Below are 13,823 nucleotides of genomic sequence, written 5' to 3'. Positions count from 1 at the left end.
TTGCTGTAAATTTAAATAATCTATATATAGGAGGTTAGTAGAAACTTCAAGTACTTTTTCCTGGCCTACAAAACTGAACTTTTCACCCTTTAAAATCCAGCAATCTTGAGTGTACGTGTACTAAGCTTAACAATTAATATCTATGGACATATGCCAAACCTTTCATATTTGTATCTAATGCAGTTTGACCTTCAGTGGTGCCCCCAAGGAGCCTGTTGAACTTTCATAAAGTTCAATAAAATCACCAGGGGCATAAATTAGTGGCTTCTCAATGCCTTGACGCTCTAGGAACCAACTGTGACCTCCTGGAAGGCGCTCGTGAACTTTCATTGTCAGCATTCTCACCTTGGCTTTGTATAAACATATAATTCCGGATTATCCACTTAAAATAACGTTCTGGAAGAAATGAGGTTTCCATTCCTTCCTTAGCTTCCCTAAAACCCCGCTAGCAGTAGTATAGACACGGCAGTTGGTTTGTAGACGGACAAGAGAACATCCGAAAAGAGGAGCTAATTACTGGATAGAATACTACTTTCTGGAGAGCATCAAAAGTTTTTGTCTCTATTCATGAGAACATGGAGCTCAAGATCGAGTGTGTTCCCACCGGGGAAATCATCCGAGTGGTCAACCATGATGGAGAGTTTGTGTGCTCAAACTGCAAAAACGTAAGAATATTTTATCAATTGAAACATTCATTTTGGTTTAATACTATGCATTATTATTACCACTTCAGATGGGGCTCTGTAAGATACATTTTTTTTTTAGATTTTCTCTCTTCACAGTTTGATGTATCACATTTTTTATGAGGATTGTTAAGCATTTTTGTTACTCATGCTAGCCTTTTTGTATGTGTATGTTTCATGACATCATTGCTTAATATTACTATCTAAAATTGGATGTTCTCTGATTATTGAGAGGAAGAGGATTATAAAATTTGATTTACAAAAAAATCTTTCATAATTGAATGTAACAAACAGTGGCAGGCTAATATAAAACATTAGCTTCTAAAGTATTAAAGGCTATTAAATAGATAGATAGATAGATAGATAGATAGATAGATAGATAGATAGATAGATAGATAGATAGATAGATAGATAGATAGATAGATAGATAGATAGATAGATAGATAGATAGATAGATAGATAGATACGTAGATACATATAGTTAGTCACAATTTGCATGTAACATTAGACATATGTAGTTCAGGAAGGGTGGAGACCTTTTATTTGAAGAACTGAATGCTTGTAAAAATTCAAGATACATCTGGGAAGCCTATCAAAAATGGTGGTTTTATTCTGTTTAGGAAAAAAAAAAAAAAAAGAATTAACACAATGCAGCAGACATTTAGGGACAATTTGAGAAACGCAAGCATTCTATTACAAAGTTCACATACAAACCTAATAACTGGAATTTACTGCCAACTCAGATGCTTTGAATTTTCGGTATGTTCTGATATTTAACTTATGAAACTTGAAGAGAATGCCAGAAAAGAGTTGATGGAGAAACAACTTTTGCTGTGGGAACAAAATACAATACAAATCAATTGCTGCACTCGTTCTTTTATCTGTCCTAGCTTGTCAATCTGTCTAGCATGGCTACTATCCCCCATGGATCCAGAACAAGTGTCTTCTGTTATGTCTACTGTTGGCTCTGTCAATCTCTGTTGTAGTCATAACCCAAAACCTGGAGATGCAGTGTTTACTTTTACTCCTAAAAAATATCTAAGTACAAGATCAAAAATGTCCTATATTTCAGTTTATCAGTCCTTAGATGTGGTGACTGCATTTATTTTTATTTTTCAGGCTAAGAAACTTTTTCAGTGAGTACAGGAAACACCTTTTTATTTTGCCAGAGATGTGCCAGTGTCTATGCCACTTCTTGTTAACTGAACTCCAGGCTTGCCTTCAGTCTTGCACAGTTGTACATGCTCCTCTCCTATATTGAAAACTGCTTTCTCTGATTTCACTGCACACTAAGTGTTTCACAATGTGCATAAAAAGCTGAAGCAAGTCAAACAGAGCCCACCGCATTTCTGGGCTGGAAGGCATCCAGGGACATATAGCTCTTTCCTCCCTAGCCTCACTGTGCCTAGGCTGCCCGTTTAAATTAACTGGATTTTAATTTTGGAGGCTCAGCATCACATGTAGACGCAGGGCAGCCATCAGAAATTTTGGGGCCCCTTACACAACCTTAGGCCTGGCCCCCCCCCCCCCCCCGGGCCTGACCACCAACATTCGCCAGGGCCCACCCACTGGCTGTCCCCCTAAAACCACCCACTGGCCATCCCCCCGAGTCCTTCAGTGCACCCTCTTTTATTCTAACACTCTTGCAACTTAATATATGAAAATAAATCTAATCCAGCAAAGAGACGTCCCCATATATTCAGGAAAGGGGCAGTCACAGTACAGGCCCACATCCAGAAACATTATCAATCAATTTACCATTGTGATATCTAACAAATTGTCCCCAGACCAGTCTATAGTGAGCACTAAGCAGTCCTCTAGGCTACATGTGGCTGAGCTGGGACAGGCATGGTGCCCAAACCAGCATCTGGTCTGCAGGGAGAAGCGGATTGCAAATGATATCACTCCACCTTCCCCTTGCAGCCAGAACTAAGTGAGCTACATTGGCTCACTCTGCGGCCACCCTATTTACTTGGTCTTGTTGGTTGGGGCCCAGGTAGCCGGGGCCCTCAGAATGCATGGGCCCCTTACATGTGTATGGGCTGTCCCCCCCCTGATGGCTGCCCTGTTAGGCGTTACTTAGGGAAGTCTGCATGCAAATGTAGCCTGCCAAGGAATGCTCACTTCTCTAGACTGACATCTACCCTTAAAGCATTTTCATATTTTCATATCTCTTCCCAAGAACTGCCCCACTGCGTACATCCGGGTTGAGGGGGCTGTGATGTTTCCAGGGAGCTGTGTACTGCACCCTCATGGCTTAAAGTTTTAAGCACAAAGGTTTTTATCTTCCTTCTGTACTAATCCACTTACTCCCTATGCAGAGATGTATAGTAACGAAGTAGAACTACTTAAGTACTGTACTTAAGTACCGAAATGCGGTATCTGTACTTTCCTAGAGTAGAATTTTTTTCTCCTACTTCTACTTTTACTTCACTACATTTTTTCAATGATTTCGATACTTCTACTCAAGTATTTTTTTTTTGTGTTGCATAGTTACTCGTTACTTTTAAAAAAATGACCACTGCCAGAACAGTAGATGGCAGGTTGCATAAAGCTCAAAAAAATGTGTATAATGTCATTTGTAAATCAGCGCATACGAAAATAAAGGCTGTGTATAATAAAAGCTGCTATACCAAATCTTTCCAATAAAAAGAAAATATGAAACAAACAAATAAATGGTGCTACAGCGCTTAAAGTGCATCAAGAAACTACTAACAAACACAGGTTAATCATTTGAATAAATCATTTGAAATAATAAAAAACAATATGATGTTCAAACTTTTGACTTCTTTCTTTAATAACTACATAACACAGTACTTGTACTTCTACTTTCAGTACTTGAGTAGAATTTTTTTTTCAAAACTACTGGTACTTTTTACTTTTAGTACTTAAGTAGCAAATTTTTTGAAAAAACTACTTGCAATACTTAAGTAAAAAAAATGTTGAATACTTTAGTACTTCTACTTAAGTAACTTTTTCTGCGAGCACTTCCACTTCTACTCAAGTCACTTTTTGATCGAGCACTTGTACTTTTACTCAAGTAGAAATTTAGAGTACTTTATACAAGTCTGTCCCTATGTAATGGACATGAGGACCAGGACTTCCTCCATGGATGCAGTAGACCATCTGAAAGCACTGTGGAGCACTTAATCTTTAAATTTTACAGCAGAAACACTGAAGTCACTCAAATCTTTATTTTTTTCTCAGAAGCCTGGCTCCTTCTGTTCCCTCACAAAACACCTACTCCTTGTGTACATTAGAGGGTTAGAAAATGAATTGTTCCATAGTGTCTGCAGTTGCAGGGGTCAGTGTGGGCTTTAGTTAAAGCTCTGTTCTGGCTTGTTACAAATATGAAAAAACTCATGTCCATACCTTGACTGTAGTCTCTCTTTACAGGGAAACATTCTATTGGTACGTCACAAGGAAAATTTATGCGGTAAAAGAATGACTGCAGGCTGTCTAAGCATTGGGAATATGAAGCTGGCATGGCCAGTAATACCCTGGTAACCTCCTGACATAGAAAGTGTCACTATGACAGAAAATGGGGAGGTTTCCAGTAGGAATCTTACGTCATGTATATAGCAGACAGCGGACATTCTCACCTGAATGATGGGGGAGTAGTTAGCTGAATGACTGTGTTACTCACAGATCATTGCGCTTGTTCAACTGTGCTGGGGTGTCAACAATGTGCATAAACATAAAATGTTGCCCTTATAACATGGTTGATTCAATGCCAGTAGCCCTAGTGTTCATTTCTATAATCTACATGCCTTCTATTATGTTCTCTGCCAAGTATTTACAAAAGCAATTGAACTGGTAAGAGGGAGAGAAAAAGGCAGGGTTTTTTTCCAGTGTTTATATCAGTGGCCTCCAAACTGTGGCCCATGGGCTAGATTTGGCCCTTTGCTTGCTTTTATCCAGACCTTGGGGGCTATTACTCCTACTAAGGAGAATAATTCCTCCCATTCACAATAACAATAGGGTAACATTTTTCACTCTAACACCAACAATGGGGCACCAAATGATCCCACTGACACCAACAAAGGGGCACTATTCATCCCACTGACACCAACAAAGGGGCACTATTCATCCGACAGATACCAATGATTGGGCACTATTACTCTCACCAACATCAATGATGTGGCACGATTCCTTCCAATATATACTCCTCCTTACATATACTGAAGGGAAAGTGCTCTATTTGATATAAACTGGCATTCAAAGAGACAATATTAAAAAATTTAAGTCTGAACTGCCAGGACCATGGATAATGGTCTGAACTGCCAGGACCAGTACAGACCTTAAAGCTCAACTCTAGCTTTATTCTTTTTAAATTAGTGCTGCTGAAAATATGCAGCAATGCTCACCACCTCTCAGATGCTGTCCCACTTTGAGGTCCAGCACTAGTCCTCTTCCAGGCTGAATGATGCTTAGCATTATTCAACCAATTTCCTTGAACCACTGCAACTTACATACATGGTACAATGATGCAGAGAGTGGTTCTGACTAGGGATCGACCAATTATCGGCAAGGCTGATATATCGAGGGCCAATATTGACTTTTCCCGATATATCTGTATCGCCCCCGGAACTGGACGATATTGCCGATATTCCAAATATTACTCATTTGAGGGTAAAATGATGTCACATAGCATAACTCCATTTACAAATGTTATTGAATATGCCACTCACATATGTACAAATTAAAGATATAAGCAATGAAGTGATGTCATGACATCACTTCCGGGCACTGGCGCCAGATTAAAAAAACGACAGCATTCAAAACAGCCAAACTTGGTGTTTTGAATGCTTTTAAGTGCAGAGGAGGGGTTTGGGGTCTTTTAGACCCCCAGATCCCTCCACAAGAGTACCTATCAAGTGATAAAATAAAAAGATTTTAAATGTACGAAAATATCGGCCCATATCGGCCGATACCGATATGCAATGGCAAAAAATATCTGTATTGGCAACGAAAAATCGATATCGGTTGATCACTAATTCTGACATAATCACAATATTGCCCCCCCCCCCTCCATCATTGAAGACTGCTCAGTGCCAGGAAGAGGACCATACATGTTATGTGACTGAAGACATTAAAAAAATGGAAATGTATCTATAATTTCTAATAACAGCTTAATAACAATTTTATCTCAGTTTCTGAAACTGGATTGGCTATTAATATGTAAATTAACAGATCTCCTAAACCAAATATCCAAAATTGTTGCTTTAAAACCATTTGTCATAAGCAACAGTTGAACTTGTTTTGCTTTTTAAGGACATGCATGTATAAGCGGAAAAAGGCTGTCCACAGATGGACAAGATGACTGGTCTCCTTTACAGCTTCCTATGTACCACCTGTCAGATCACAATGAGTTTCATTCATAGTGTTGATTCATTATCTAATGACCACTGGTAGACTGTTGACATGGAAAGCTGCTAAGAAAAAAGTGGTGTCACTAGTCTGGTCAAACAATTACGAATATTTTGCTAGGTAAAAAATATTATTTGTATGCCTTTTTTTACTGTGTATCTATTAGTCTAAAGATCTACTTCAATGATAAAAAAGATCACATTGCTGAGACTTTACCATCCTATTGGCTTATACACGCTAGAGAGTGATTATTTCAACTTTTAGGGGTCTGTGAGCTTTTTTCCCTTTACTTATATAAACAGGAAGAAACTCTGTGAACTCCACAGTAAAGTGTCACCACTACACCCACCATTTATTTTAATAAGACAATATTGATTTCTCAGTATGGCAATGTTATCAACGTGAAACAAAAGGTACCATTCATCCTTAGAGCAAATGCTAATTGAAATGATACCTGCTTTCCATAAAATGTCACTTATTTATTTAGTAAAAAGTTGAAAATACACTCACATTAAAAAGTGCACTGTTGCCGGTGCACTACAGATAAATAGCATAAATTCACCTTTAGATCACCCACCATACATGAAGGCTACAACTTGTGGAGCAATTGCCATATTTAATGTGTTGTTTAACACATGTCTCTTTCAGTGCTGGGCTCACTTACTCAGATCCTCAACGTTCTCTTCTGCCCTACGTCGCTGGCTCAGCTTCTTATGCAGTATGCCACTTGCTGTGGTCTCATCAGAGAGATAGCAAGGGAAGGAGGGGCAAGGGGTGTTGTCCTTCATGAAAATGGTTTTCACACAGGACAGAATCTAAAAAACTATCACAGTCAGCCCGGACTGGCCATAGGGCACACCAGGCATTTACCCCGTGGGCCGAGGCCTCCGGGTTACATGTGGGGCCCAAAGCAGCTGAGGCAGCTGGGCTTAGTGGGCTGTTCCTGGAGCCTGCGCCGTTCTCCCAGTATCTTCGTGGTCGCCCAGCTGGGCACCACCGAACCAGGGACATAATGAAGCCAGAAACACAGTGAGAATCACTGACCCCCCCCCCCAGCACTGACCCCCCCACAGCACTGCCACTGACCCTCCCGCACAGCACTGCCACTGACCCCCCTAAGAACTTCCACTGACCACCCCAAAGCACTGCCACTGACCCCTCCCACACAGCACTGCCACTGAACCCTCCCACACAGCACTGCCACTGACCCCCCTTCAGCACTGCCACTGCCCCCCCCCTCAGCACTGCCACTGACCCCCCCCACACAGCATTGTGTCTCCTACACAGCACTGCCCCCCCTCAGCACTGCCACTGACCCCCCCACATAGCATTGTGTCTCCCACACAGCCACACCCCCCCTCAGTACTGCCACTGACCCACCCCCCAGAGCACTGCCACTGACCCACCCCCTGCCACAGAACTGCCACTGACCCCCCCCCCACACAGCACTGCCACTGACCCCCCCCCCCCACACAGCACTGCCACTGACCCCCCCCCCCCACACAGCACTGCCACTGACCCCAGCCTTAGAACTGCCACTGACCCCCCCACACAGCACTGACTCCCCCATAGCACTGCCCCCCACACAGCACTGCCACTCCCCCCACCCCACAGCACTTCCATTGCCCCCCTCAGCACTGCCACTGACCCCCACAGCACTGCCACTGACCCTCCCACACTGGACTGCCACTGACCCCCAGCCTTAGCACTGCCACTAACTCCCCCCCAACACAGCACTGACCCCCCACACAGCGCTGTCACTGCCCCCCCCCACACAGCGCTGCCACTGCCCCCCCACAGTACTGCCATTGACACCCCCACACACAGCACTGACACTCCCCCCCACCCCACAGCACTGCCATTGCCCCCCCCTCTGCACTGCCACTGACCCCCACAGCACTGCCACTGACACTCCCACACAGCACTGCTACTGACCCCCCCCCCCTCGGCACTGCCACTGATCCCCCCAGCACTGCCACTGAACCCCCCCACCCCCCAATATAGTGTATGTGGATATGTGGAGGGACAGTGCTTTGCAGACCCAAGATTGAAAACCTCATATTGTAGAGTTGTATAACTTAAGGCCACCCAGGGGACATGACAATTAACACACAAATGCATGAAACAGAAGGAATGAGAGCCCTGTCAGCAAGAATAATCAGTCAGTGATGGTGATGTGGCACTGTAAAAATGCGTACGCTGTATGTAGAAGAGAAAGCTGGATAAGTAAAAGCAGTGTTTAGAGAGAGGATAGTCTGGTGGTGCCAGGGCCTGAAATGCAGCCAGAGACACGAGAGGAAATGATCATGTAACAAAAGGACAGAGAGAAAAGTAAGTCAGCTTTACAAAACAGTAATTAAGAACTACAAAATGCTACAATTACAGGATCCTTTATATAAATTTAATGATTTTTGAAAATATGTGAAAGTCTGACAATGCAAATAGAGTGTATTTCGGATGTAAATGACTGCTATTTTAAAACACTCAAATGTCTTTATATTCAAAAATCTCATAGAAGAAATCTAGCATGCTTTAGCCTAAAATGGTAGCTATCATAGTATATGCAGACATTGAAAGAGACCCTGTCAGGTGTATGATCAGATTAAACCATCAGTTCTCTGCAAGGGAAAAGGCAGAATATTCACCTCTCTGGAAGCCCTTGTCTCCTTCCTTCCCACCATTTCAGTGCTCTAGCCTTTTTCTGTTGTTTCACCATTCAATATATCAGTGCCGGGATCCTTTCTCTACTACTTCAATACAGGGCATAGGGATCAAAAGAAAGAACCATGGCATGCAATGGGAGACTCAAATTTTCAACACTCTTGTACATGTCTAATGTCAAAGACAACTACAGAGACTGCAGCACTGGATTAGATAGGAGGTTAGAAACTCAGGTTATTAGAAATGTGAGTATATGACTTCTTCTTTAGCAGGGAACTGGTGGATTCGTTTAAAAGCCTAAGTCCAGGGTTAAAAACCATGCCAGGTTAAAATGGTTGTAAACCCTCACATATAACCAGTGAAGTGAATAGCCACAAAGGATACACAGAGAGGAAACAAATTCTCCTACATAGGTTTTACTTGTATGTCTGCTGTCTTCCCCTTTTTACACCCTTTGAAATGTACAGATTGTGTTAAAAATCTTTCTTCATCTTTCAGCAGTACATAGGGGTGGGTGGGGAGACTGGACTTACACTGTGTGAGAGCTGATTGGAGGAAAGGGACACATAACCTCTCCACATGGGCAGAGGAATGAAGGAACATGCAGAACTGTATTCTGACTAGACAAGCTCAGTGTTTATCTCATGTGTTGGAGAACTTTTCAGAAGTGACTCATGCTGATAACAGAGGAGCGAAGCACCAGAGAGAAATAACAGTTAGAGCTTTGGACAGGGATAAGTAAACACTACAGATATACACTACATTGCCAAAAGGATTGGGATGCCAGCCTTTACATGTACATGACTTTTAATGGCATTCCAGTCTTATTCCGCAGGACTGAAATGTGCTTCTGGAAGAATGGTCAAACATTCCCATAGACACACTCCTAAACCTTGTGGACAGCCTTCCTAGAAGAGTTGAAGCTGTTATAGCTGCAAAGGGTGGGCCAACTCAATATTGAACCCTACGGACTAAGACTGGGATGCCATTAAAGTTCATGTGCGTGTAAAGGCAGGCGTCCCAATACTTTTGGTAATATAGTGTATGTGCTTAGCTCAAATTTCATCAATGGAGTTTTCAACCACTTTAATTTGTATTTTCTGTCTGTGCTTAACTGGGGATTTCATGTAATTTAATGTCTTAGAGACACAGCAGGAAGTTAAAGGAAATCTCCTAAGTGAGCCGAAGTCCCCACTTAGACAGTTGTTCCCTGAACAGGTGTTCCTATTGTACAATTTCTCCATACCTCTGGAATTTCTCCTTAGTTTTATTCTCAGTGACAATAGTTACCATTACAAATAGAAGGAAAAAGCTCCCCAATGGGGACACAACCACTAATAAAAACTTGACAGAAGCGCTAGCACTTCTCCACTCTCTTAATCTGAAAAAATAAAAGGTTTTGCCTAAAGATAAACTTTAAAGAGGACCTTCACTCATAAAGTTTAGGGAAACATCCTTCCTCTATTTTTTTTTTACCAAATACCTTTCTTTTTTTCTTAGCAGCCCTCCACTTCCGGATGACCTGCTTGATGAGGAAAAGTAACTTCACTACTTATTACTTTACTTTCCTCTTTCTTAATTGACCGTGTAGAAGAAGATACATGACACTCTTTCTGCAGAGAGTTTATTGTATAAACACAGGCTTTGGGAAACATGAGAAAAAAACCTGAAAAAACATAATAAAACATAAAGTGCAACAAAAAGTCATAAACTTCATCCCTCTCTATTCTTCGAAATAATGATTGTATCGCAAGGCTTGGGTAACGCAGGAAAGCGCGTTCCTATAGCCTAGTAAAGTAGTGTAGTTACCTCCAATAGCCTAGTAAAGTAGTGTAGTTACCAATATTAGTATTGTAACTAGTTACGTTACTTCGTTACCAAAAAAAGTAATGTAGTTACTGTAATCCGTTACTTTGTAACTCGTTACCCCCAACATTGCTTTTGGGCTATATACATTACACATACCAGGAGGAACAAAAAGCACGGATGGAGCCGCTTAACCTCCAGAAGTCCAGAAGGGTGGACGGAAGGAGCCCCTTATTCTGATGGCAAGGTCCATGATGCGGCTAGTATATGTGGATATATAGAATATACTCTAAGAAGCCCCTGCCTCATGTACGCAGTGGTCTAAATAGAGACCCCATTAATGTTGATGTAGTATGATACGAGGAACGTGTCCATTGCCTGTGTTTTGGGGTCCCATGATAACATTTAGAGGATACTGAATGGGAATTTCCTTTCGAATCTGCATGGCTGCAGTTGCTTTAATGCACACCCCCTGTATGCCCACCCGCATTGATTTGCTCCTCAACGCATGTGTCTGCTCAGGTCTCTGTCGTTGTTGGAAATATCGGTCTGCCTAGGTCTCTCTGGCCCTGAGGAAGCCCTGTTGCGAAACACGTCGGCTTGCTAGGGACCCTAGACCGTGCTACCTAGAGACCGTAACATCTATTGAGATACACTGTATCAGCATTCCCTATGGGAATATATTTCTGCACATGCGATTTTCTTTTATCTTCTATTTTTTCTTCTTATGTATTCATAGTACATTTTTTATACATGTTTGTACAATAAAGAGAGTAATTTTAATATAATGGTGTGATAATTGTGATCATCCTCTCTCCATTAGCCCATTTAAAGCCCCATCTTTTTTCTTAGCCATTTTTTCGTACACTAGTAGTCTAGGAGTTTGGGCATAATATCACGGGAATTTGCATTTGTAAGTCCAGAATACATTTATAAATATCATCCGAAACATGGAAAATACATCTACTCCTTTTACGCATTTCACTCCATCAGGAACTTGGCCATAGATAGTTAAGTAGCTCCATCCTTGCTTTTTGTGCCTATTGCTAGTGAACCATGGATTGTTTTGGAGTCTGCATCCTTCAGGCAGTAAAGCAGTGGTGAGAGACCTGCAGTAGAATGGCTGGGATGATTTGCAACATATTCCAGGAGGTTGTAGATATCATGACATGTATGCATTTCATAGGGATCAAGGGAGCGTCTTTGGATGCTGGTTGTGCAGAAATAGCGGGCTTCTGATTATGGGAGATTCATGAGGGTGGGACGAAACATGGACGGAAGTGGTGAGAAAAGGACAACACAGGGATTACTGGGTGTCCTGAAGAATAAAACTAGTTACAATTCTATGAATTTTTTTTTGTTATTTTTTTGCCTATTTCCTCATTGTGGAGGTTTCTCCTTACTTATTGTCCTTGAGATGTCAATACAAAGAATAGAAGGTGCATCTGTTATGGGGACAGGAGGGCAAGAACAGAAATAAAAATATTTTACAGAGCTAAGGGCTATGTCACACTAACAACTTTGTATCTGAGATATGGAGCAGCTACACATTTTTGTGTTTATTTTATCAGGAGATTTGTGAGCTGACTGCTGTATCTGTCTACAATGTTTATCTAGGCAGCTATAAACTGCTGGTGTGCCATGATCATCAGCAGCTGCTTTGGATACCTTTTTCTCCTCCTTCCCCTCATTTAAAACCGCCACCTGGCAAATAAACAAATTTCATTGTAATTACCTGTCACCTTTGTTTCTATTTGGTCACATGCTAATGAGACCTGTGTTGCCATTGTGTTTCCTAGATGTCATTAATAGCCAGCTTCTTGTGCGTTTCAAGGTCGGCCTTCTATCCATTTATACATTGCCATGCCTACACCAATGTAAGGAGCATTTTGCTACCCGAGACTCATGTTTCTGTAGCTATGGCAAAGTATAAACAACAAAAAAGAAGAAAAAAAACTGCCTTTCCCCCTGAGATCACACAATTTATAAAGCTGATCACGCTGGAAGTAACTGGTGATGTAGCTTTCCCAGGGAGCAGCTGTGAGACTGGGGTTACATCACCAGTGCCTCAATATGCCAGAAAATGGGAGTAAAATATAATAAATTGGAATAAAATAAACGTGAATAAATATGTTTTGATATCAGCATGCAGAGTTGCATGCACTGGGCATTTTTTACTGCTGGGCAGAAAAAGGTGAAAACTTAAAAAAGTGAAACTGAACATAAAATATAAAAAGGTGCATACAGGCAGGCTTTTTATTGTTGAAGAGACATACTGGGGGAAGATAACAAGGAGTTGTGCTAGCACAATGCTTACATGACTCTCAAGCGCGAGCCCCATGTTAATTAGGAGCAATCCATTCTCTGTTCTGTAAACAGGACACAGGACAGGGAATGAAGAGCTGTAGCTCTATGCTTAGATCTCTCTGTCTATCACAGGCGTGCGCAGGGGGGTGTGCCAGGTGTGCCTTGATGCTGATTCCCCCTATTGCCTGGGCTTCCCTCTGTGTTGCGCCCCCTCGCAGTGATGTTGGCTTCCCTCCTCTCTTCTCCCCCTGGCTCCTGCAGGGAATGTTTTATAATGGAGAGTGAGGGAAGGGGCTAGTAAATATGTAATTTACCGTCCCCTTCCTTTTTTAAATGAACACAGTGAACACTCTCACTCACTGCATTCCTTCATAACTTGAAGCATAGTAAACTGTTTACTATGCTTCGTTTTGTGAATGAACAGGAATCCACTTAGTATAGTGCACTATTCCATTCATTCACTGTCCAGAGCTGAGGCTGCAGAGAAAGACATGTGTGTTTGGGCTTTGGGGTGCAAACTATTGATCGACCTATATAGTTTTTTTAACGCCGATACTAATATTTTGGTCATCGGATATTGGTATCGGCTACAGGTACTGTGGTGGAGGGATCTGGGGGTCTAAAAGACCCCAAACCCCTCCTCTGCACTTAAAAGCATTCAAACGCCAATGTTTTAAATGCTGTACGTTTTTTTAATTCGGCGCCGCCGGTACCCGGAAGTGATGTCATGTCATGACATCACTTCCGGGTACTCGGCACCGCCAAATTAAAAAAAATGGAGACCAGGTCAGAGCTGAATGCGGTGTCTTCTCTTCGGCCGCCCTGCAGGTAAGATGCCCGGGTCTCCCAGTGGGACGGGAGCCGCGGAAGGTGGTGGGAGGGGGGGACGTCCCCTCCCGCTCATTGGAATGACAGCCGAGCGGCTTCTCAGCCGCATCAGTTGTCATTACAAGACAGCCGACCGTCGGCTATTGACCCCGGTATCGGGGTGATGCC

The 13,823-nt window shown here is 42.2% G+C and overlaps 1 protein-coding gene across 1 annotated transcript in view; it reads left to right on the top strand.

Moving 5' to 3' along the window:
• The first annotated feature begins 497 nt into the window (after nucleotides 1-497).
• The window catches only part of MYO1C (myosin IC), a 393,404-nt gene continuing 380,078 nt past the window's right edge, over nucleotides 498-13,823 (top strand). Inside the window, exon 1 of the mRNA XM_082245855.1 lies at nucleotides 498-665. Coding sequence (XP_082101981.1) covers nucleotides 576-665 — 90 coding nt within the window. The 5' untranslated portion in view covers nucleotides 498-575. The remainder of the gene's footprint in view (nucleotides 666-13,823) is intronic.

This window comes from Pelophylax lessonae, assembly GCF_965119305.1.
Source record: "Pelophylax lessonae genome assembly, chromosome: 2".
Taxonomy (NCBI): domain Eukaryota; kingdom Metazoa; phylum Chordata; class Amphibia; order Anura; family Ranidae; genus Pelophylax; species Pelophylax lessonae.
This window is presented reverse-complemented; position numbering and strand designations above follow the sequence as displayed.